Source organism: Protopterus annectens, chromosome 12.part0, assembly GCF_019279795.1.
Source record: "Protopterus annectens isolate FY-2018-M chromosome 12.part0, PAN1.0, whole genome shotgun sequence".
NCBI lineage: Eukaryota > Metazoa > Chordata > Ceratodontiformes > Protopteridae > Protopterus > Protopterus annectens.
In genome coordinates this window covers 428,823,665-428,850,137 of record NC_056746.1, presented here as the reverse complement: position 1 = coordinate 428,850,137, position 26,473 = coordinate 428,823,665, and the positions used below count along the sequence as shown (strand labels likewise).

The window sequence follows — 26,473 nt, the reverse complement described above, 5'->3', positions numbered from 1 at the left end:
TCTTCACAGCCCTCCACACTACATACCATGCATAGTCCACACGCCTGTGTCTCACAGCCACTAAGGCTTCACCATAAACCCAACATATTAGTCATAGGAGACTCCATGGTGAGACACACAGGAATAACAGACAGGACTAAATCATCCTCCGCAAGGAAGAGAAAAACCTGTCTGGTGGACATCTGCAATAAATAAACTCTATAACATAAATAAACTCTATAACAAAAGGAAAAAAAATTGCTGTTCAAGACCAAGAAGGAGCAGGTGCCCAATTGGAAGCAATGTCTCATTAAGCTGTACAAGCAAATAAGAGCACTATTGAAATCATCTAAAGCAAACGTAGAGTCCAAATTGACCACATCTACTGGAGATAATCATAAGGCCTTCTTCACATATGTCCGCAACCTCAAAGGAAGTACCCAGATCTGTTCAGAAATGGTGATCAAGGACATGACATATACAAAAGCCATAGATATAGCAAACTTGCTGGGTGACAGATTCAGCAAAAACTTCACCCCTGTCCCCCCATCAATAAATCAGGACACCCCCAGTACCTGCCCCCTTCCTCTTATATATAGGGAACAGGTCATCACTGTTCTCTCAAAGTCAACAAATACTGCCTCCATGGGACCCAATAACATCCCAGGCTGTATCCTACGTAAACTCAGGCAGGAACTTGCAGCACCATTAGGCTTCCCTATTCAACCAAAGCCTGAGTACCAGGTTCATCCCAGCTGAGTGGAGGACAGCCAGTGTCATCCCTTTACACAAAGGTGGAAAAGTACACCGCCCTGGGAAATTATAGACCTATCAGCCTAACTAGCCTGATATGCAAGGCCATGGAACGGATAATCATGGACCTCATTAACAAGGACATTGGCAACCTCCAAACACTTGATCCTGCACAGTTTGGCTTCATCAAGGGCAGGTCATGTCTGCTGAATTTGCTTGTCTTCTTTGAGACAGTCACCAAAGCCATGGACCAGGGGAAGATTGTGCACATCGCCTGCCTTGACCTGGCCAAAACCTTTAACACTGTACCCCACTCAGGCATATTAGTTAATCTCTATCAGCTGGGCATCAATTTGTATGTTACCAGATGGGTAGGAAACTGGCTCACTGATAGAACCCACCTAGCCAAAATTGGGGAACCCACCTCAAGCAGTAGACCCATAACAAGCGGCATACCCCAGGGTTCGGTCTTGGGGGCTCTGTTATTTCGCATATACTTTTCTGAGGTGCAGGCTAATACCAGTGGGCTATGGCTGACCAAGTTTGCAAATGACTGCAAGCTGGGTGCTGTCATCAATTTCCCTAGTGATCTGGACATCCTGCAAGAGGATCTCACTCAGACAAATGGCTGGTGCCAGAAATATGGCCTCAAGCTGAATACCAAAAAATGCATCATCATCATCCCCTTTGAGGAGAGTGATGTCCCCACAGATTATCACATTAATAACGTCCAAAGCATGCAATCAGTCATGAGGGATTTGGGGACCCAGGTTGATAGCAACCTGACGTTTGACTGCCATGTTGCTTCTGTGGTATGGAAAGCCTTCTACATGCCCCACCTCATAAGGGTATCTCATCCAGGGAAAAGGAGGTCATAACATCCTTGTTTTCTTCCCTTATAAGGCCCATTATTGAGTACAACACTCCTTTTGGCATGTACCTCGCAAAGCACATGCAGCAGCTGGACAGACCACAGAGGTTCTTCACCAGAAGAATCCAGGGCTTCAAACATCTACCATACAGAGATGGGCTAAAAGGCCTATTCCTCTACTACGTTTCATACAGACTCCTCAGAGGTGACCTTTGTGTGGCATGTGATCACAGACCCCACCTTGACGGCCCTGCCGCATATCTCCAAGTCAAGCTCCACTCGAGTAACTCACATGCGCGGCCTCAACCTGGTCTGTAAAATCAGCAGGACTTGTTGGCGGGACAGATGTGTCCCAGACACTCACCCATCTATGGAACAGACTCCCTCTGCACGTCAAGCAAAGTACTTCTTTACCCCTTTTAAGTGCAATATGGATAACTGGATGGGAAACAGAAAATATACCCCTGGGATTCCAGCCGTGTCCCTGCTGGACAGGGGCATCGGTTGCTGACTTGTCCAAACATGGGCTCCATTCATGGCTTGGCTATAAGGGCCTGAGGATCACCATTGTTAGAGGGGGTTAGGTGTCACTGCAACACAGTGACAAATGAGGAGAGACTATGTTCACAACACAGGGTGGCTAGGCATGCACTACTGTTTATTTCAAAGGTGCACACCAGTCATGTTCATGTCCTTGAAAGTCATGGACTTGAATCTGCATTCAGATTTGTTACTTCTATGGAAGTTGTCTGATTGCCCTTTGTCCCAACTGGTTATAACTGCAGTCAAGAGCAGAGAGAGAGGGGGAGAGAACCACCACTCTGTGAAGTGGAGCAAACAGTGCTTGCTTTCATATATAAAATGATTTGCAGCAATGCAATGCTTTGTGCTTGAGAGCTTTAAGCTTCACACATGAGACTCTCTGCCACATTATAGTTTGACTCTTTTGATTGGATGACATCATCATCCTCTTATTCCTCTATCTCTAGACAGATTTCACTGTTTGCATTATGTGAGAGGACAAGGGAGAGGGTTTGCAATTGTGAGGATCAAGTTCAGGTAGATTCCTTGAAGTGAAATGCAATGGAGGCATGTGTGAGACACGTATGAAGTGTCACTACATGTCTTCCTAATTAGACACTGTTAAGCCCTTCCCAGTTCTAAGTTCCTTTAGATCATACTTATGCTTGGCCACTAGAACAACATATGTCCCCTTTCTTGCCTGAAAGGTTCAAGACTTGAAATGACTTCAGACTTGGGTGATACACATGGAGTGGAACAGTGGGGGAAATGAACTATAACTCACAAACTGTATATAAGAATAGGTAATTTAGAAGTTATTTTTAGCACAGAATTAAAAACAGACTGGAAATTGCATAAAACAGTCTCTTTAGGGACTTGTTACTAAAATAAATGCTTAAATCCTCTCAAAAGGTAAAAGAAAGAAAGCAGCAAATCAAGGTACTGCCAATGCAGCTGGACTACCAACACAGATGTGCAATTCTCTTATGTCACTTCATACAAGCCATTCATTGTGAAAGTATGGCATCCTATTCCAGTCTTTCCGGAGTCTCTGTCTCTTAGACACACAGGAAATTCAAGATACATCATTTTTTTCAGTTCCTTGCTGGACATCAACTTTAAACCCCATACCATAAAATTTCAGACCATAATGTCAGCTTTGCCATCCACTGAAACAATGTTGTTTGGTTTTGCCTCTGTAATTGATGTTGTTCCCATTAGGTAGCAAAAGTTCAAATCAAAAGATCCGTATGTCAGAAGTACCACAATATTATACACATGAAAACTCACATTACATAGCAAATGCAAAAATCTGACCTAGTCCTTGAAACTATCTGATCCATTCCAACGTGCATCTGCTGTATCACCCCCTCTTGCCATGACTTCCTGTCCTAGGCACTTCAGAATGCATCAGCAGTCTGAACGAGTAGGTTTAATCTACTTTTCCCACACAAAATGCTTCTGGCAATGACTTAGACATGTACATCCCTCCTTGTTCTCTGTATATACAGTTTGGCATCCATACACAAACTCCACTCCTTTAATAACCTTCCATGTTGTATGGATCCCCTTCCACCACAAAACATACACAGTGGACAAGTAAGTGAACCAAATCTCTTTGCACAGTCAGTACTCTGCATCACTCAGGCATTATGTACAAGCTTTTTTTTTTTTTTTTTTAGTCTGTAATTTAGCTTTTTGATTTTCTGCTTGCTTTGTCTTCAAAACTATACCTAATATTTGACAATTTTACACAAAAAGATGCTTATAATCCACTACATTAGGCATTAACTAAAAGTAAACAGTAAAATTTGTAACTTTTAATCCAAAACCATTTTTTACATTATAACAATCACCACACAATCAATAAGAAAATGATTATTTAAATGCCAAAAACTGGTAAAATTGTGCCTCTTTTATTACAGAAGATCTGTTCCCATGCTGCAACAGCATCATCAATAAGTGTGGAAAAAATGACACGAGTAACATAGCAACCAGTAACAGTAGTCAATAAAATTCAAAATTTACAATACACTTAGCCCTGCTCAAACTGGTGAAACCCTAAATTCTTTGCTTCTTATTTCCCACAAAACAGTGAAGCAGAAAGTAGAAAAACATGCCTATTCCAAAAAGAGAAAAACATCCCAGTGTATTGGTAGTATTCCATAAAGTTAGGCTACTAATCATTTACTTGCTGCACTTACTTGTTTCTTGGAATAAGGGCAGTCTCTCTTTTCTCTGCTCTTTTGCTCCGGAAATGGAATAAAAGATGGCCCCCATCTCTATGCTGCTTGACTGGTACATGCAACCTATCTCGGTGTTCTCCTCTGTAGGTGTAACCACTTTCCACATCCATGCTCCTTTCCCTTCAATACACTGCTGCTACCCACTTCCCTTAAGTGCATTTTGTGATTCTTTTATGTTTTTCTACGTTTTCGGTCTGTTCTTAAAAAAATGTCCTTAATGGCAGGAGGGTAAAGAATCAAACAAAGAACTCCTTTGTATATACATCCTAGAGACTGGTAAAAGCTGTGTAATCTGACTGGAGGGAATAATTCAGTACAATATATATTAGAAGACCCATCAGGGAAAAAAAAAACTGGTTTACAGATAGCTTGACAGAATCCTGTTTTTTCAAGCTGGATGTCTCAACATTTATAATGACAATGATATACAATGATCCATCTTTTTATAGCGGCAGCAGACTGCCAAGGAGGTATGTGTGTCCATTCCACTTTTATCTCGTCTACTGATATTTCAGACCCCCCTGCTGGGTAACAATAGCCATACAACCCCTCCTTTCAAAGGAGTCCACTACTCCAATGAGATGAGTGCTCATCCATGCGGCTCTATCCTCATGGTCAACAAGGTGAGCTCCCATTATGTTGACATTGCTTGCTCCTTCAACTCGATATTCTAAGATTAAGCCCTGTAAAGTATCAGTGTGGCTTTACAGAACTTCAGTAAACCTTCAGAAACTTTTTAACTGAAGTGACTGTATAGGTCTGTCTCCCTTTCAGCTTTTTGGAAACCGTTAAGTCGTCTTCAGTTAGGTCAGGGACCTCTGCGGCAAAGTCCAGGTTTGTTACAAATTCGTACTTAAGTCTCACTTACACAGATTTTGTTGACTTGGGTTCAGTACAAGCTTCACCCCCTGTCCCCCTCAAGCCCCCCAAAGGCCCTTTCAGCATCCACAATACTTGTCCCACACCTCATATCTCCATAGGTCAGGTCTTACAGGCCCTGTCCTCCAATCTCACTATCCCTTCCAAAAAAAATTACTCTCAAAACAGTTTCCACCACTTCAATCAAAAGCATGCTTTCCAAACTAAAAACCTCAACAGCAGCTGACCTACTCTCCAGCTATTTCTTGAAACTCAGAGAAGATACTATTGCTATACCAAGCTTCACTCTCATAAACAGATCAATTGTTGAAACGTATGTGCCCAAACTCTGGAAAATATCCTGTTACACTCGTACATAAAGGCAGAACCTCCACTGAACTTAATTACTACAGACCCATTGTTATACTCTTCTCCCCAGCCAAAATCCTAAAAAAATGCATCCATACCCAGGTGCTAAAATATCTCCTAGACAGCAACATCCTGTCACCTACTCAACATGGTTTCAGACCTTCCCGTAGTACCACTACAACCCTCCTCTGCTTCACAGACACAGTAAACCATCTCAAAAACGAAGGCCTGGAGGTGTCAACACTTTTTTTTGGATATGTCCAAAGCATTTGACACAGTGTCACACCAATGCCTGCTAAACAAACTAAACCAATATCACCTATCAAACTCCACTCTTACCTGGTTCCAAAGCTACTTAACGAACAGGTACCAAGCTGTGAAATGGGAAAATTCTCTCTCCTTAGGTGCCCATAACTATAGGAGTCCCACAGGATTCTATCTCAGGACCACTACTATTCACAATCTTCACAAATGACCTCCATACCTCCACACAGCATGCATCTATCATTCAGTATACCTTAATCTGTGCTGGACAAAATATTCCCACCCTCCTGCAAACAACTCGACTAGCATTCTCTGATGTTGAAAACTACCAGAAAGCCCAATTTATCCTCAATCCAAAGAAAATTTAGCTTAAGATTATAACCAGTTCTAACAACACTAAAGATCTACTCCACAAATGCTACTCCAGTCGCTCCAGTGGCACTGGCAAAGCTATTAGGAATAACCATAGACACACCTAAAATTTGATAGTCAACTCAACTTAACTATTAAAGAAGTACATGCCAAACTGGGATCACTCTACCGTATCAAACTGTTTCTTATCAACAACACAGTATCAGCCATTGCTCGCTCCCAACTTCTATCCACCCTACTCTATGCATCTCCCATTCTGACTAATCTAAACAAAACTCAACTAAGCAAAATGGAAGCCTGCTATAACAGAATTGCCCGCTTTGCTGGAAATTGCTCATATAGAAATAATCACTGTACTGCTTTGAGACAGCTCCACTGGATTGAACTGCCCAACCTCCTAACTACAATCAGCTCTGCCTCTGTCATTCTGTCTGTTACCTCCTCAATAAGTGTCCTGCCCTCAAAAACCGAGTACAACATCACTCAGCCAAAAGGCCTCTTAGATCATCATGAAAACTACTACTAGAAGTCACCAACAGCTACAATAGCTTTGGAGACACACTATATAGTAGTTCAGTGGCTAAAAAATGGAACTCACAACGTGCAGCCTACTGTGCATAAAGAGGGATGCAGTAATGTACTGGTAAAATTGGAGGATTTAAGAACTTTAGTTTCTTAGTTAGAAACCTTTGAGACTTTTCCATTTTAATGATATGCTTGAATTTGTAAATAGTAAAGGGGGAATTATATTTAATGACGGGACTGGCAAGGGAAAAATATGGGGTGGCCGCGGTGCTGCAGTAGTTAGCATTGCCGCCTCATAGCAAGAGGTTTTCCAGTTCGATCCTCAGCTGGGGTGTCTTCTGTGCGGAGTCTGCACGTCCTCCCTGTGGTCATGTGGGTTTCCTCCCAAATCCCAAAGACATGCTGTAGGTGGATTGGACACTCTAAATTGGCCCCAGGTGTGAGTGCGTGCGTGTGTGTGCTTTTAGTGCCAGGCTGGCAACTCGACACTGTAAAACTCCACTGCCAATCATGAGTGGACAGGTGATCTGCTGTGATGACCCTCGGGTCCCAGACCACCGAGAATAGAAGACTGCCAAGGGAAAAATATAGTGGGGGGATAAAGATATTCCTTTGGAAATTAAATGGATGCCAGCTAGAAGGATTGCCTTACTACAGCAAAAATATAATGATCAAATGAAACAGAGTTATTCATCTAAGTACCTTGGTCTCTGTCTCAAGAGAAGTACCATTTATTACATCTGAGGTGGGAGCAACCTTTCTGCCAAACGCTTCTATGGTGCATATTCAATGCTAAATTGTGTAATTGCACTACATTAGATCATATGATCGCACCAGTAAAGTCATCATCTTAAAATATTAGCCACATATATCTTCATAATTTTCAAGAAGTGACTACATATGCCAACAAAGCAAATAAATGAGTAAATAAATAAAACAATATTCAAATAACAAGGTGAAAATATGGCATCAAATGGTAAACAAATGTGCAGTATCATTATTTCTAATGTAGCAAATGTAAGCTATTAATACACAGATATATTTACTAATAGCAGTGAAAAGGCTGATAAAATCATTTGTAACCTATAATATTGTTACAGCAGTGCTCGAGTTATCATCAGTAGTGATGTCATTATGCTAAATGAATAAGCAAAATAAATGGATTCAAATTCGTTTGAAAATTACTTGAAATGGATTTTTTTAATTAATTCGCTTGTTTTCACAATGAATAATCAAAGCCAAAAATGTTTTATAACCAGACAACACACATTTCCTAAAATAATGCTGTGCTGCAACTTAAAAATATTCTTGCAGAGGATCAAGATAGAGTAGACCCACTTCTACCAGTATTATTAATTATACTAACTCCATGGTCACACAACCATAGAGTTAAAAGAAGCACTCTGTGAGACAAAAAAAAAATCGTGTAAACTGCAGTCTTAAAGTCACATTCTAAGAGCTGGAAATTAGGGTGGTATTATGTAATACTGAGGAACCAGACTGACATTTTAGACATCCATGGGTAAACCATTTTAGTAAAGCTCTTCAACAAAAATCTGCATCAAACTACTTCCTGGTGTCAAGAAGTGGCAAGCAGTACATATTATGAGGTCATACAGGAACTGTATATATTGGTGGGAGGTTGGCATAATGATTAAGGTGCTTACCTTTTAAGCACAAGGTGCAGGGTTTGATTCTCACATGGTGTAACTGAATAGGATTAAAATAGCTCACAACAGCAGCTAGCCTAGTGCTGATATGTAAACCCAAGTAGAATGCAAGATAATTAGGAAATATTTTGTAGGCTCTGTCTTCTTCTATGACTCTCATAATGTTTTCTTTTTTTTTCCTGAAGGATTATGGTTATTAACATAATTTTTTAGTAATATCTGCCTGTCATTCTCTCAGTTCTCACCTTTTGATTGACATTCAGGAGGCAGTTCTTTGGAAAATGAAAATTCCATGGGACAATCCAAGTTTATTTCCTTGTTGCTCCAGTTTTTTACCACTGTTTCCTATACTGGTGGTGATGAGTTCTCATCTCTTAAAAGCCTCTGTTTGCCCTTCAAATCTTTTAACTAATCTAGTGAGAGGAATGTTATTGCAGCAAGGCAGCTGAGTAGAAATATCTTTGCCTTAAATGTCTGCATTTTGGAGTTCTGTACCGCGTTTCATATGTGGTCGTCTTGAATTTTGCATATTCTCCCCATGTGTGCATGTTTTTCTCCATGTGCCCTGGTCTGCATTTTAACGGGCACTCATCCATTCCTCTGGGCCAGTCCTGGTTGAGTCTTCTTGATGCAGAAAGTAGATATTGTGTACTCTGGCCAAGACTGTTAATGGCCTGATGTCTGACTGTGTAGTATCTACCTGTGAACCTACCACTGTTTACTTCTATAGGCTAAATGACCCAAATGTTGATCTGTATTTCCCGGTAAGGTGCAGTTGAAACCTGAAGATTATTTTATCTGTAATAATTGCTTCCAGAATGGTGTTAAAAAAATAGTGAGTTGTAGTAAAGTTGAAAGAGATGAATTGTTAGTGTTGTTTAACTCTACATCATTTTACAAGATGTTTACCAGTAACTTGTGTTAGTGGGAAAGCTTGACTTGTTCAATTGTCTGCTACTTGCATTTGTGATTACAGCTTTATTTCACAAGTAACTTGTATACTCATATGACCCACGAAAGACAACAGAATGAATGAAAAAGTAATGAATTTTTTACATTGATTAGATTATACATACAGTCATGATTTGTACAATAACAGGAGAAAGACAAGTAAAGAAAAAATAAATGAACAGTCCTAAACTAAAGGAAATATTTTGTTCACATCTTGGCAGTTTTAGTTTCCTTGTGTCCAATGAGAGGACTGTGAACAAATTCTTTGCTTCTTTGCAATTTATTTCTGAATCAGTTTTGTATGCAGCACAGACATTTTGGTATCAGTGGAATAATGTACAATTATTGAAGTCATTTTGATAATTCTGAAATTCTAAGATATTTTTTTCAATCTATTGTTTACTTTGTATACTCTAATAAACTGCCATCATAGCATTTTCTTTTTCTCATCTTTTATGATCATTTTGGAATAGCTGTATTAGTCACGGAATAATCCTTTTGTTTTGTGTGTGTGTGTGTGTGTGTGTGTGTGTGTGTGTGTGTGACCGATAACAGATAGTCCCGTTTTTTACAGGCTTGGTCAGATATTTTGAGCTAAGAAGTTCCGAACAATGCAAACACCTGTTAACTGCTACTGTATCTGCCTCAGAACGATCGCTGTCACTCTTCACCCTTCCCAAGCAGAGATACACAACATGCTCTCATTCACGCATACATATACACTCAGAAACACACTAGTTTGACTGACGCAAACATGGTTACACTCACAGACAGAAACGGACACAAACACACACGCACATACTTATCTTCTTTTTTCTAATTCACACATCACTGTCATACTCCGTAATTAGCAAAACCACTAACTGCTCCACCAATCTCACTCGAACTCTCATGCACGCATACACTCACACTCAGAGACGAACAGAAACCCACACACTCTTCTATTGTTGCCTTTAAACTTCTTATTTCCTTAGTTTACACTGGCTAAGCAGTGAAAGTGTTGCTTAAAATAACGACACCTTATGTTTATTATAGTGTGAGGTTCACGGCAGCCGAACAGTCACTCCTGGCATCAGTGACAAGAGAGTACAAATTTTTTGAAAGGGTCTAGATTTTTGCCTTATAAGTTCGGTCTGCACAGAAATGGTTTGCTGGGGAATGATTACAGACTTCAATCACAAAACAGTGACATACGTTTCAGTTGTACGCTCATTATCTCTCCGCTAGTGCACGCAAACAAAAATTGTGAGATCTGAGCAACTAAGTTTATATGAGCAACATTTAAAATGTAACCGTATGTCTGATTAGTTTTAGCTTGTCCTGTTTATTTATACTAAGACACACAAGCTTCACACATGTGCAAGAACAAAAAAAAAAAACTGCTTTACCCAATTTTTAAAGTCTGCTGGGACGGAACTCTTAATAGCCAGTAAAAACCATTATCAGCAAAGAAAGTTTAAAGCAATCACGTTGGGGAGGGTTACTTACTCAACACACAAAAAAATCAGTACTGAGCATAGCATATTTATGGGGAAAAAAACACATAGTGGAGATCTGAATTAAACACATACCTAATGTAAAACAAAAATCAGCATTGGAAAACGTGTGGTACGAGGAGGTATGGTAGTAATCCCTCAACAAAACAGAGGCGTCCAGCAACTGCACTGAACAGAGTAGTTCCCAAAGTCAGTGAGCATCACATTTTTATTGGCTGCAGGAAAAATAATTAAAACATCTCATGCATAGTTAATTTATGGGGGCGTTCACAGGGCGAAAGGACTTCAAGGAGGTGTTTCTTGGGCAGCAGTTGAGGAAAAAAAAGAAAAACATTAAAGGGCATTATTAGCAAACGGATCGAGCGCCCATACATTCTCTAGGGCTCTGCGAGACTTTTTTATGCTTCAAGATGGCTCAGAATACCGGAGCTGTAAGAACAGCCAACGAAAAAATTGTTAATATCTCTGAATTATGAAAGAAGAAGGGGTATGACTAAGCGATGCATTGAAAAGATGGGGGAAAATAGGAATTAGGAAATGAGAAAACAACCAAAGAAGCACGTAGTGGTCCTTTAATATTTACGAGCAGGCGCAGATTGGCATTTACGTTTAAAAAGACAGTCTGCAGCACTTAAAAAAAAAAAGTACAAAAATACAGAGGCAGCTTGAGCTTACATGAACAATGACAAAAAAGACAAAACAATTGTGAAAACAGAAAAAAACATAACCTACTAGGAGGTGAACATGCTGGGGCAGGGAGCTTATGATATGTCTGGGGCTGATATTACATGAGGAGTGATGATGAGGTGAGTGCAGGTAATGACCAGATAGATTATCACCATCCTCTAGGTACAACGAGGTGGGTGTCCGCTTCTGTGAATGCTAGGGAGCTTAACCGGGACCAGTGGTGGAGGAGAGGGGTCCAGTGGGGAAAAGGAAGGGATTGTGGAGGAGGAGGAGAGCTTCTAGGGGTACAAAGAGGAAAGAAAAGTGAGAAATAGTGCAGAGGAAAAAGAGAGAGATAATCGGATATAGGTAAAGATTGAGAGCCAAGTGAAGGAAGAATCCAAGTCAAGAAAAAAACAATCCGAGGAGTTGAAAAGGAGGTTTGGAGAAGAAAGTATGCAGGAGGGGAGAAAGAAAGTTATAGTGGTGGGTGATAGGGAGAAGGATAAGGAGATGTAAGGAGGTAAAGAGCTATAGACACCGGGCTATAGCAGAATAGTCACGGTAGTATAAATAACTACAGCTAAAGGGAATATTAAAAGTGAGTACATGCTGCCATCTAGTGGACAAATCTGTATTTGCAGCACTGACCACAGTGAGCGTTCCGAGACGGGAGAAAACAGAGGGAGGAAATGTTTGGCTTACTAGTAAAAGCTTAGGATAAAGGGTAAGTGGGGGGGGGGGGTCTGTGTTAGAAGTGTTTGGCTGCTAGCTGTCCTGATGGGGTGCGTACACTAACCGCCTAGTAGGGATAAGGCGTTACCATTTCATTTTCTTCTTTACTACAGATTAGCAAATATTTCATTGGTTGTATTATTTATGAACTGGTTAGCAGTTTATTCAATATGTTATGTAGGTACATAACATTCTATGTAGTGAAAGCCTACTCCTGTCTTGTGAGAAAATTATTTAAGGAAATCACAAGACTACTCAAATCTTTTTGTTTTCCTCAGTTTGTCAGGTGTAACCAAATGATGTTCTTCATGATTCACTGTTGCAGTCATCACTTGTGGGGTTATCCCTGCTGTGGTAGCCCTCGGCCAGCCCGAATACCAGCATCAATGTTTTTCTGCATCAACTGCTGTCACTTGTGATTGACATCAGTTCGTCAGTGCTATAAAGCAAGGCAGCCAATGTCATTACATCAGTCTTTCTTGCCATGGAGCCCGTAGCAGAAGCAGTTCACAAGTATGCCGGTCAGTCGCTACCAGAGTTTGAATTACAGCTGAAATAGTGTAAAGCTAAGTATACCCCATTGGGGATCCTTTTTCCCTTGCACTAACCGATGTCCAAAAAAGTTAACAATTGTTTCGCCTGTGGAAAGCAGATCCCACATCGAGACTTCCATTCATACTGTGTCACTTGTTTAGGCCCAGACCACGACGTCCCCCATTGCCGGTTCTGCGCCCTCTTTAACGTGAGAACCATTTGTCGTAGAGCTCTTATTCTAGGCAGATATTTTCGTTTTCCGTCTTCACATTCAGAAATGACGTCTGTCAGCCAACAATCCATAGGCATTCTGAAAAAACATAGAGATAAAGATAGAGACAAGACCACACAAGGCTAAGCCTTCCAATGACTCTACCACTAAGGTCGTCAGTTCTCCGGAATTCCATGAGGAGCTTTCGCAGCCCCTGATGCCCCATACGATATCTACGCAGGCCTCTACCAAGACCCTTTCGGAGTCCGGTATGCCACAGAAATCTTCTTCGTCTTCCGAGCCAGAGGTTTGTCTCTGGCTCGGTTTGGTCCGGAGCCGCAATGCAGCCACTGGCTTCTAAGTAGGCCTTTTGTACTACCGAATCTAGACAAAAAATGACTTCTCATCTGACTACCATTTCTCTCAGACCGATGGATACTCTTAGGCCTAGAAGCCAGGCCACTCCTAGAAAATCTACCTCAAGTCACCATCCTACTCCTGCTCCACCACCCCAAGCCCAAATGCTTAAAATGGCGGAGGATCTTATCTCCCTTATCAGGGGCAGTCAGGCCACAACTTCTAAAAGGAAAATACACCCTTCCTCTGAAATACTGACAGAACAGAATTCTGAGGAATCTGATTATTCAGATTGTGAAGAGGAACAACAACCTGTGACTGCTTACGAGGATTCAGATGCAGAGGAATCCATTTCTTCTGCCTCCCCACCAGAAGACCTTTCCTTTGGGGAAACCCTTCACACCCTCAGGGAACATTTTCACTGGGAATCCCAGGACTTCCCTCAGTCTAAGAAAAGACTAAGAGAGTTTCTAGACCTGCCCCATAACAGACCCTTGGCCATCCCCCTACCTTAGAGGTGGTGCATGAAGTTTTCCATGAATCCAGCTTAGCCCCTGACGCCCTCCTACTTGCTCAAAGTAAGCCTGACAGATATTACAGAGTACTGGATTCTCACAAATACCTGTACAGAAATCCTGATGAAGACTCGGAGGTCATTACACAGGGACCTAAAAGAGCTAAGACTAGTTCTGCAAAGAATCCTATTCCTTCTGACAAGGATTCCAGAGCTCTGGACAGATGGGGTAGAAAAAGTATACACCTCTGCAACCTTAGCTGTCAGAGCACTCAGCTGTCAGTTCCATATGTTATAATATCAACAACATACTTCAGAACTATTAAAGCAAAAGATTTCAAACTTTCCTGACTGTGCCAATTAGAAAGAGTTAGCAGATTTACTGCTCTCTACTTGTCAAGTGGCCAGACACTCATTACACTGTGGAATATGACACCCTAGAAGCCTCAGGCAGGGCAGCAGTGTCAGGATCTGTCATTAGGAGACATGCATGATTGAAGGAACAACCTCTCCCTGGTTATGTCAAGTCTAAATTAATTGATGCACCCTTGGATAAGGACCACTTGTTTGGAGTAAAAGCAGAAGAAGTGCTTAAAAAGATGGAAGACAAAGCAAAATCTATGCAAACAGTAAACGATTTCTTTCAGGTACAACCTCCTAGGTTCAGCAGGAATTTTCCCTCTAAGCACTGGTACTTTCCTGCACCTGGCAGACAGGGGCAAAGTAAGCCCCGCAGGGACAGACCACCCAGGCCCCTATCCCAGGGACAGCAGAGAACCAAACAGTGGACCACTCCCCCCCCCAAAAGGGAGGGAGTTCTAAGCCATCCTTCTATGGCAAAAACTCTGAGTAACTCCATCTCCCCCCCTCTGCCCTCCTTTCACTCACCAAAAGCTAGGAGGAAGGCTCTCCCTCTACAAAGAAAATTGTCTTTCTGTAACAAAGATCCAGTGGGTCTTAAAGATAATTTTTCAGGGATACAACTTCTCTTTCCACGAACTACCAGTTCCAAGACGGTACCCAGACTTGCCTCCAAATCAGTGGGCAGAGGCATTGAAACAAGTCCAAACTCTCATAGCCCAAGGGGCAGTAGAACCTGTCCCCTCAGATCAAACAGGCAAAGAGTTTTATACCAGACTATTCCTTGTTCCCAGAAAAGAGGGCACTTGGTTCCAATCCTGGATCTATCCATTCTGAAAACCTCCCTGGTAGTCCCCAAATTCAAAATGCTAACTTTGCAGCAGCTGCTGACTATGCTGACAAAAAATGCCTGGTTAGTGATCCTAGACCTAAAAGATGCCTACCTCCACATCCCCATGGGGTATTCCCGCAGAAAATTCCTGCGCTTCAGAGCAGGCTCACAACGCTTTCAGTTCTCTGCACTACCCTTTGGTATACCCACTGCTCCCAAGGTATTCACCAAATGACTAGCCTTTTGCATACAGAAAAATATAAAGATTTAACCTTATTTGGACGACTGCCTCATTCAGGCAGAGTGTAAAGAAAAGCTGCTCCAAGACCACCTCTTTGTCAAAACCCTCCTAACAACCTTAGGGTTCACCATCAACGAGAAGAAATCAAAGCAGACACCCTCCAGGAAGATCATTTTCTTGGGAGTACTGCTGGACACAGCATCCCAAATGGCCTTCTTATCCCCAGAAAAACAGAGCTTCCTGCTTCTCTACTTTACCCAGCTGGCTTCCAGAAGTTGCGAGGAGGTTCCTGCAAGCCTTGGGGTACATGGCATCTTGCATACTTCTAATTCCTCTGGCCTGGCTTCACATGCGAAAACTTCAGTGGTATCTAAAGAACCTTTGGTGTCAGCACTCTCAGCCTCTAGAGACCTCTCTCCCTCTGATCCCCTGTATAAGGGTAGAGTTTCTCTGGTGGGCAGGGGCCTGTGCAAAGAACAAGGGTCTTCCCTTCATCCTCCTCCCAACCGGGCAGACCATCACCACCAATGCCTCAGATATTGCTTGGGGCGCTCACCTAGCAGGCAGGTCCACCCAAGGTCTTTGGGATGCCCAGCACCTTCCCTTACAGATCGACCAGAAGGAAATGATTGCAGTACAAAAGGCTCTGACATCCTTCAAACCCCATCTCAAGCCAGGGATTCTCCTTATCAAAACAGGCAGCACCACAGTAATGTGGTACATCAACAAACAGGGAGGGACCCAATCTTACCCGCTGTGCAGGCTAGTCATGATCCTCTAGCTGACTGCCTCCTCCATGGGATTACACCTAATAGCCAAATACCTGCCAGGAATCATCAACAACCTGGAAGACCACTTAAGCAGAAACTTACTGTAACCCCACGAATGGCAGCTCCACAGAAAATTATTTTTGCAAGTCACTCAGGAGTGGGGAACTCTGGAGGTGGATCTCTTTGCTTCGCACCTCAACCACCAGCTGAAAAAATTCTGTACCAAGGAGTATCACCCCCTAGTATGGAAGGTGAAACCCTTGACCTTCCCCTGGAACTCCCTCTTTGTGTACACAGTCCCCCCTCTGCCTCTTATTCCCAAGGTACTGGTCAAGGTAAGGGAGGAGAGACCAAAAGCCATCCTCATTGCTCCAGACTGGCCCAGACAGCATTGGTACCCCTTACCGCGTTGCCTGACATTACAGCTTCCCAGGCAGCTTCCCCTGATCTCAGACCTCTTGACTCAGGTGGGGTGGGGATGCAACACCCAGACTTGCAGACTCTCAAACTGTCAGCATGACCAGTACTCTAAAGGCAAACAAGGGGCCCTGTTAAGAAAACAGGTCCTAGACATTATCACAGAGGCCAGAAGGCCCAGCACCAGAAAATCTTATGCAGGGAAATGGAAAAGATTCTGCTCCTGGAGCCAGTCCAGAGGGGGCAGCTCCTCACAACCTTCCATCCCTCTTATCCTGGACTACCTAGCGGAGTTACTCAATAGTGGCCTCTCCTTCTCTTCTATTAAAATCCACGCCTCAGCCATTTCAGCTCATTTTGATAAAGATCAGCCCCTGTTCTCACATACTTTGATTAAACAATTCCTCAGAGGGGCTTCTAATATCAGACCTCCCAGAAGGCCACCCACGCCAGCCTGGGACCTGAATTATATTTTGGAAAAACTAACCTTACCACCCTTTGAACCTGCTGCTTCAGCAGAACTGAGATACTTCTGGAAGACTGCTTTCCTACTAGCTATCACCTCAGCCAGAAGGGTTTCAGAACTTCAGGCACTGATGACCATTGAGGCCTTCATCATTTTCCATGCAGACAGGGTTTCCCCGAGGACTAACCCCTCCTTTATGCCCAAGGTGTTATCTAATGTGACTGTCAACCAGGCCATACATCTACCCACATTCTTTCCTAACCCTCAAAAAAGGGGGAAAGAATTCTGCACTCACTAGATGTGCACAGACAGCTCAGATACTACCTGGACCATACTAAACCCTTCAGGAAAACAGACCAACTTCTTGTCAGCTTTGCCCCAGGGGCAGAGGGGAAGCCCATATCCAAGCAAACCATTTCCAAATGGATATCACACTGTATCCATTTCTGCTACAGATTACATGGGAAACCACCCCCTAAGTTTATTTGTACCCATTCCATAGGGCAGCCTCCACTTCCACAGCATTCCTCAGAGGAGTTCTCACCAGGGACATCTTGAAAGCTGCCACCTGGACTTCTGTCCATACCTTTACAAAGCATTACCACCTACCTCTTTTCTCTAAGGCTAGAGCAGGGTTCGCCAACCCATGCCTAGGTCTCTTACTAATCCTACCACCCCTCTCCTCAGCTTTGGGAATCCTCCCACAGGTAATGACTGCAACAGTGAAACACAAAGAACATAGTACAGTTGTGTACACTTACCGTAAATGTAGATGTTCGAGTGTATTCACTGTTGCAGTCCTGGTTTCCTTCACTCCTTTCCCTTTATATCCTCTTTCCTTAGGGAGACATAAGCTTCCTACGGTGGCTTTTAGCCACCAGGACCACTTTATCATATTTCCTTGGGCTTCTGACTGGCTAGGGCAAGAAAAAACTGATGTAATGGAATCAGCTGCCTTGCTTTATAGCACTGACAACCTGACGTCAGTTAACAAGAGACAGCAGCTGGCACAGAAAAACATTGACTCTGGTATTCGGGCTGGCCGAGGGCTACCACAGCAGGAATAACCCCACAGGTGATGACTGCAACAGTGAAAACACTTGAACATCTACATTTATGGTAAGTGTACACAACTGTACTTTTTATATGATGGAAATTTTTTTCAAGGAAGTACCGAATTCTCCAGCAGACTTCCACCAAACTTATCATGGATTAACAATTAAGTCACTTTTAAACTGCAGTTTAACTAATGTTTTCCAATGCTTGTGACAGTGTTCTTCCCAGGAAACAGCTGATTTAAGATTAGATGACTTTTAAAGCCCCTGTATACAAAGCATGTTCCTATTTTTTTAATATCTTCTCAATGTTCCAATTTTTTTGTTCTGGACATTGTATAATATCTCTATTTTTGTACTGCATATCATGGCCAATACTAGGCTAATACGGCTATGTTATATGGATTGGAGACAGTGGCATTAACAAAAAGGCAGGAGTTTGAGCTGGATGTGGCAGAATTAAAGATGTTTAAGATTTGCACTGGGTGTGACGAGGGTGGACAGGATTAGGAATAAGTATATTAGAGGGTCAGCCCAGGTTGGAAGGTTTGGAGACAAAGCCAGAGAGGCACAATTACGTTGGTTTGGACATGTGCTGAGGAGGGATAGGTTCATAGGTTCATACTAGGCTATCTGCCCGAGGGCATTTACAAGCCTAGCCCATCGTTTTGTGGCTTACGCCACCCCTTTAGTATGGGGAACTATACCCATTATTTTGCTGTGCCTCTGTCGAGCAGTGACACTGAGGTATACCCTGGGGTATATCTGCGATCTCCCATCCATTGGTCAAGATTTCTCTTGAACAAGGCCAGCGAGGTGCTCTGCCTCACATGTACCGGGATTTTGTTCCACAGCATAGGGAGTCTTTGGGTGATGAATCTATCCCTCCAGCACGCCTATTAATAGCCGTGTCGAGGTTTAAGTCTCCGCCCTTGTGGCTCTGATGGATCTAGATTTTTGAGGTGAAGCATATTCATCAAATCTGGGTTTGACATGGCCTTGTATGTTAGGCAAAGGTCACCTCTGAGCATGTTTATGGTAGCGACTGAATAGAGCTGGAGTTCTTTCAGTCGGGCAGCATAGGACAGATTTTGAGACCCTTTATCCTTTGGTGAGGAACTTTTGTGGCCTCTCCAGCTGCTGCAAGTGTCGGGTCAGATACATTCGAATGGGGCATTGTACTCAATCATTGGTCTGATGAGTGATGAGTAAAGGAGACTATGACCTCCCTTGATCTAGATGAGAATCCTTCATGATAAGGTGGGCAATGTAGAAGGTCTTCCTAACTACTTTAGCTACATGGGTGTCGAATGACAGACTACTATCAACCTGGGTCCCCAGGTCCCTGATGACTTCTTCTGTGCTCAGTGGATTGCCACCTATTTGGTAGCTAGGGGTAACCTTGTTTTTCCAAGGGTATGACTATGCATTTTTGGCATTTAACTTTAGGCCGTGGCTCTGGCACCAGTTATCCGCTTCTGTGAGACCCTTCTGAAGGATATCTGTGTCAGATGTGTTTTCTACTATGGCGCCAGTTTGCAGTCATCTGCAAACTTTGTCAGCCATAACCCTCCTGTGTTTGCTTCTACTTCGAAGAAGTATATGCCAAACAAGAGTGGGCCCAGGACTGAGCCCTGTGGGACACCACTTGTGACAGGCTTTGAGTCTGACATGGCGCCAGCAACTCTGACCCTGTGGGTTCTGTCACTCAGCCAGTTTGCAACCCATCTTGTGATGTATGGGTTAACATTTAAGCTGATGAGTTTTTCAATGATACCAGTGGGGTATTGTATCAAGGCCTTAGCCAGATCGAGGTAGGCTGTATGGACTGCCTTTCCTCATCAATGGCTTTGGTGACTGTTTCAAAAAGTCAACCAAGTTTAAAAGGCATGATCTGCCTTTGACAAAGCCAAACTGGGTTGGATCCAAAGTCTGCAAATTCCCTATGTCTTTATTTATGAGGTCCATTATGATCCTCTCCATGGCTTTGCAGATAAGGCTTGTCAAGCTAATGGGCGGTAATTTCCAGGGTCGGTGGAGGCACCGCCTTTGTGAAGTGGGACCACAGTTGCAGTGCCACTCCTGGGTACGTATCCAGAGGTAAGACTTTGATTAAACAGCTGTCCTAGCTGTGGGTTTAATTCCTCATTGAGTTGTGGAGCACACAGCCAGGGACACCATCAGGTCCCATGGATGCTGTGTTTTTGCTTTGGAGAGAGCAGTTCTCACTTGGGCTGGAGATGTTTGGGGGCTGCAATCGCTTGATATAGATATCTCTCCTTTGGGGAGAAGTTTGCACTGAACCTGTCAGCCAGTATGTTGGCAATGTCTGTAGGATCAGTAATCTTCACATCATTTTGAACTAGTTCTGAGCATATCTGGGAGTTTCCTCCTAGGTTTCTAACATAGCTAAAGAAGGCCTTATGATTGTCTTTTGAGTCTTTAGCTATTTTTCTCTCGAAATTTGCTTTGGATGATTTTATGAGAGCTCTTAGTTTTTTACTTCTAGTGATCAAGGGTGTCTTACCTTTTAAGGATTTTGCTCTATCTTGTAGTAGCTTCCTCCTTTTGTTGTAGAGTTTGTTTATGGCTGGGGTCCACCAGACTGGACGCTTGCCTTTGGTACAAAGAGTCTTTGTTTTACTTGGGATTGCCTTATCCATGCAGTTGCTGCGTATGCTGCGTATATTGGGAAAAAGATGCTAAGGATGAAGCTACCAGGTAACGAAAAGAGGAAGGCCTAAGATAAGGTTTATGGATGTGGTGAGAGAGGACATGCAGGTGGTTGGTGTGACACAACAAGATGCAGAGGACAGGAAGAAATGGAAACTGGTGATCTGCTGTGGCGACCCCTAACGGGAACAGCCGAAAGAAGATGATGATGATGATCACGGCCAATACAGGAATTAAGCCTTCGAGTTAAAAAGAGAATATATACTACTTTGATGGCATATGATTGTAATGCTTGGTTCTAGGAATATGTTTGGATGGCATTAGTAACCATGTGTTTGTTTATTGTTTTTACAGCATGTTTGATGCAGTTGCTTAGAAATGCAGTTGTGATTTGAACCACAAGTCAGAAAATACTGGTGAAAATGGGGAGGCGGCGTATGTCGACTTCCCGATAACAAACTTGCAGTTGAAAAAAACATAAGAAATTGCTAATTAAAAAGAAAAGTTAGTTGGACTTGTTAGCCACATAACTGAAACATTACCATGATTAAGGAGCATGTAAGGTACATATATGGTAAAGTGGGAAATGGGGCAATGTAGAGAACAGATTCTGATACATAGTTAAGTTATTCTGAGCTAAAATTTGTATTAGCACGCACTGCTTGGTACAGTGATTTTTTTCCCTAACATTTTTTATATTTTTTCATGTTTGATTACAAGAAAGGAAATACAATCTCTGAAATGTGTTTCAGCACTTTTAATACTGCCAGTCAGATAATTATCAGTAATTTTATTACAGAACATAGCCAGTTGTCAGATTAAAAATCTCTAAAACTTGTTTTACCGCTTTATTACTATCAGTAGTTCAGTTACAGAAAATATCCAGTTGTCAGATTTTGTCCGGCATTTACTTTTATTTCTGGTATACATAAAATGTCTTTTCTAATGTTTTTTTTTTTTCTTAAAAAAAGAAAGCATTACAGACCTTATTGAGATGGGGATGTAAAATTCAGGCTGTAAGGAATCCAGTAAATAGATAAAAAAGGCGGGATCATTTAATTATGCTTTGCTGAGAAATCTCCAGTGCTTATTGTGACTGAATTCTCAAGATTCTTGCTTTACGTTACAGAATCTGGCAAGAATGGGAAATTGAAAATAACACTTTTGTTGGCATGTGGATGAGAGAAGGAGACTCTTGTGGTATGAAGACGAGGCAAACCAAGGTACAGTAAAAAATATGCTGCAAAATAGCTACTACATTTTGTTTTGGGTAATTTGAACTGATCTTGCTCTGAATTAATTTTCCCACTATTCTATTTGTATGCATCTCTCTCTCATTTTCTTTGTTTAAATATGTCATGACTGAAGATGAGTCTTGTGGCCCAGGTCTTTCACCTTAATGAGCAAAAATAAAATACACTTTTTGTGCAGAAAAAAAATGCATTTCTTGTTTTAACATATATATTTTGTTGCAATTTGTATTTTAACAACCTGTTCATGTCAGTGTTTAAGAAATACAGCAACAGCAGCAGTGCCATTAGCAACATAAACTAGTGTTAGCAAAACTGTGCTTCTCAAGAGATACACTGACTGTAAATCCTCTATACGTCAATTAGTTGTTTTTAACTTAGGACTAATGCAGTCTGACAATATTTATCTGTTTTATTCCTTTTGTTGACCAGGGTAGTTTAATGGACTGTGGTAGCCCTTCTGAGGCCTGGGAAGAAAAGCTCCAATTAACAAAACAGGCAGTTTTATACAATAGAAACAAATGTAAAGGTTAAAGTTACAGTACGCACATACAATAACGAAAAGGTAGCTATACAAGAGAAACTGTGATCAGTAAAATATAGAGTCATTACATATTAATAGAATACAGTGAGGTTTGAAGTAAATAAAATCAGTTAAGCAGAAGGTGACTAGCTGTCATGCATAGTGTTTAATTTCTTTTAATAGTATTAATATTTTTGTCATCTTCGTACACTGCTTTGAATTTCTGACATTTCTGAGAAAAGCTTGCATGTGTTTGAATAAACCAGTGCAACAAATTATGTAATTAACTGATCCCATACGTTAGATTTGTAAATATGATGTGCTGTTTGCTTAAGACTATTTTAGTGGACAAAACAGTCTTTGTTGTTGTTGTACTGCTGTAGTGGTCTTTACTGCACTCACACTTGGGCAAATACTTTACTGCACACCTTGAATTTATTTATTGACTCATGCACTGTTGTGTAAACAGATTTAATTTTTTGCAGCACATGCCCACTTTTGTTAGATTTTGATCCTGTGTGCTATAGAATGAGTTTAACCCTCATATCAACTCCCTCATAACAACTCCCTCATAATATTTCATAGCATTAATTGAAAATGAAATGTTTGTCTTTCTTTGGTAAGCATGTTAACAAGCTAATTCAAAATCAATCCGCGTGATCATCCAGGACTGAGAAGCCACTTTTTCAGGAAGTAGAATAATTAATAAGATGTAGACTGATACTACGCTTGTCCTAAAAATCTGTGGAAAACACTAAAAGTAAACAGAAGTCTAATTCACTTGTCTTCTAAGACACGTCAGGAAATAGAAGAGCATTTTTATGTGGGATATATGACTGTTCATTGATAACCTGTTTGACCTCCAAAGTGCATACATTTGCTGCATAAATAATTAAGTGTTCACTTAAACAAAAGAAAGTATTTTCATACAAGAGAAAAAAACGTTTTCTGTGTGGAAGTGCAGCACTGCCCCCAGATATCCTGTATGACATTCCCAGCTCCAGCAACCTAGGTCAGCAAGAGACCATTTCTCACATTTCGATCATTCATGCATCAGTAGAATCTGTAAAAACGCATTCAGTTTTGAGGAAATTGTTTTTGAGATTTAGATATGCACTTGTGTACCTGCTGATATTTCTGGTTTAATTGGGTGGTAGCCGTTGGCAATAGGACTGACACAAGGCATAAATTCTGAAGAAATAAATGACCTAGAAATGCTCTTCAGCATGGACAAAAATAGTGGAATTTTTAACTAAATTGCTTTTTACTTCTTAAAGAATAGCAACCTGTTTGGACTACTAGTAGGTCATTCTTTATCCTTTTCATGAGCAGCGTAAGACAGGAGGTTTAATTTCTGGATTGCAAGGTGCACTGCCTGAGATGTTAAAAGCATAACATGGGGACAATACCGCTCCTTATTAGCTATAATCAAAATAGTAAGCAAAGGCCACATCATAACAAAGAACAACAGTTGCTTCAGTAGAACATTTTGAAGTAACTGGAGTACATTAATATGAAGGAGACTGACCTTTGGTTTGGGTGTGCAAAGATAATACTGACGTTTTTGTGCATCATCCCTCTGCATCTACAATGAGAATTAAATATTTTAATACTAATTATCATAAAAGAGTAATACTCCATCAAAATGATTAATTGCTTTACTGGCTTTAATGGATTTCTTTGTGTTTTTTTGCATCCAGTTCCAGTAAAAAAAAAAAAAAGTAAGTAAGTCATGGCTCTCTCATGTCATCGTGTGGCTTGCTGCTTGAAAAAGAAGAGGCCCTCACACACGGAGGAAACTGTAAACTACCCCTACAAAGAGACAGAATCAGAGTTTCTTGTGGCTGTTTCAGTGCCATGAGCTTACAATTGGCCATATACATCCGAGTAGATGCAATTACTTGTTTTTTTCCACCCACATATCGTCAATAACAACCCTCCTTTCTCATTTTCTACATGGGGTTGGGGTATGATGTTAGCTGTCACCATATGTCCCAATTCAGTGCCACTCTCCTATCATCTTCGACAGTCATGCCTGACTCACGCAAGTCTTCTGTCAAGCAATCCATCTGTCTGTTTGGTGGACCCCCTTGTTTCATCTTGCCTTCTTCAGGTCTGTCCAAAGTCTTCATCAGATTGTCTTCTGCTTTCATTCAGTTGGAGTTACTTGAGCTTCTGCACTGATGTCCTCATTTCTTTGTCTTTCCAGCACTGCATTCCACCACCTGTCTCAAGTGCTTCATCTTCATCACCTCTACTTTCCTCTGCTTCTCTGCCTTTACTGCCAGGATTTCTGTACCATACAGTAGTAATGGTCTCACTGTTGTTTCAGCTTTTTTGGTATTCTTCTGTCACATACTTCCCCAACTCAGTGTGCCAGTTGGCTGCAGCGTCTCTGATTCTAGCTTTTACCTCCTCATTCAGACTTCCCCTTTCCTCAGCCACCCTTTCCAGATACTTGAATCTGTTAACCTGTTCCATTAGTTTCCCCTTCTGTCTCAGTTCACAGCTTCATTTGATTTTCCTCATTTGCTGCTATTACAAGTGTCTGTACTCAGTTTTATCCTGTATGCCTTCAGTTTTGCATTCCATTCCCATCATTTACTGAAGTTCTTGCTTAGAGTCTGCCTGCAATGCCAAATTATCTGCTTACAGCAACTTTGTTGGTCTGTCCCCTGCACCCTGTGTGGCAATGTAGTTCACCACCAGTGTGAACAACAGTGGGCTCAGAGCTCTACCCTGATGCACACCTACTCCCATAGGAACCCCTGTATAAGTCCGAACACTTCCTATTTGTACATAGCCTGCAGTAATTCTAACAAAGTTTCTGGTACTTTGAACCATCACATGACTGCCCAAATCAGCTTTCTTGTGACCTTGTCTTATGGTTTCTCCACCCACATGATGAGTGTAATGTGTGAGTTGAAAGAGTGTTAAGTTTTATGTAGTTTTAATATAAATAAGGATTTCTTTTTAAGTATTTGTTTTATTAGAAATGCACAGGGATGCATACAGTAGTTTAATTTTGTTGGAAGGTTTTAATAGGCTTGTCACAGTTGGGAAGTGCTATCTGTCCTGGCAGTCAGCAGGATTGTGATTGTAGTTCATTACAAGCTTTTACTGACTTGATGTTCTATTAACTTGTTAGATACTGTTGAAGGTTTCATGTACTGTACAGTAGAGACCTGTAGCTTTCTGTTTCAGTAAATTATTGTTTCCTTATATCGTAGATTTATATTGATGTTCTTCATGCTTCACTGTTGTAGCTTCCTGTTTCAGTAAATTATTGTTTCCTTATGTGGTAGATTTGTATTGATGTTCTTCATGTTTCACTGTTGTAGTCATCACCTGTGGGTTATCCCTGCAGTGGTAGCCCTCGGCCAGCCCGAATATTTTCTGCATCGGCTGCTGTCGCTTGCTGCCTGACGTCAGGTCGTCAGTGCTATAAAGGAAGGCAGCTGACACCATTACATCAGTCTTTCTTGCCGTGGAGCGCGTAGCAAAAGCAGTTTGCAAGTGTGCCGGTCGGTCGCTACCAGAGTTTGAATTACAGCTGAAAACGTCTAAAGCTGAGTATCCCGTTGGGGATCCTTTTTTCTTGCACTAACCGATGTTTGAAAAAGTTAACAATTTTCTCGCCTGTAAAAGCAAATACCACACCAAGACTTTAATACATACTGCGTCAGTAGTTTAGTCCCAGACCTCGACATCCCCCGTTGCCGGTTCTGTGCCCTCTTTAACGCAAGAACCATTCGTTGTAGAGCTCGTATTGTAGCCAGGTATTTTCGTTTTCCATCTTCGTATTCTGAAATGGCGTCCATCAGCCAACAATCTGTAGACATTTTGAAAAAACATAAGGATAAAGATAGAGACAGACTACACAAGGCAAAACTTCCGATGACTCTACCGCTAAGCAGGTGGTCAGTTCTCTGGAATTCAGTGAAGCGCCCTCGCAGCCCCTGATGTCCGATTCGATACCTTCGCAGGCCTCTA

At 41.7% G+C, this 26,473-nt stretch overlaps 1 protein-coding gene across 2 annotated transcripts in view; it reads left to right on the top strand.

Annotated features, from left to right (window-relative positions):
• Window positions 1-26,473, top strand: part of GNPTG (N-acetylglucosamine-1-phosphate transferase subunit gamma) — a 454,757-nt gene that overhangs the window by 158,014 nt on the left and 270,270 nt on the right. For both annotated transcript variants that reach the window (XM_044089544.1, XM_044089545.1), the window contains exon 6: window positions 21,837-21,930. In XM_044089544.1, coding sequence (XP_043945479.1) covers window positions 21,837-21,930 — 94 coding nt within the window. The remainder of the gene's footprint in view (window positions 1-21,836; window positions 21,931-26,473) is intronic.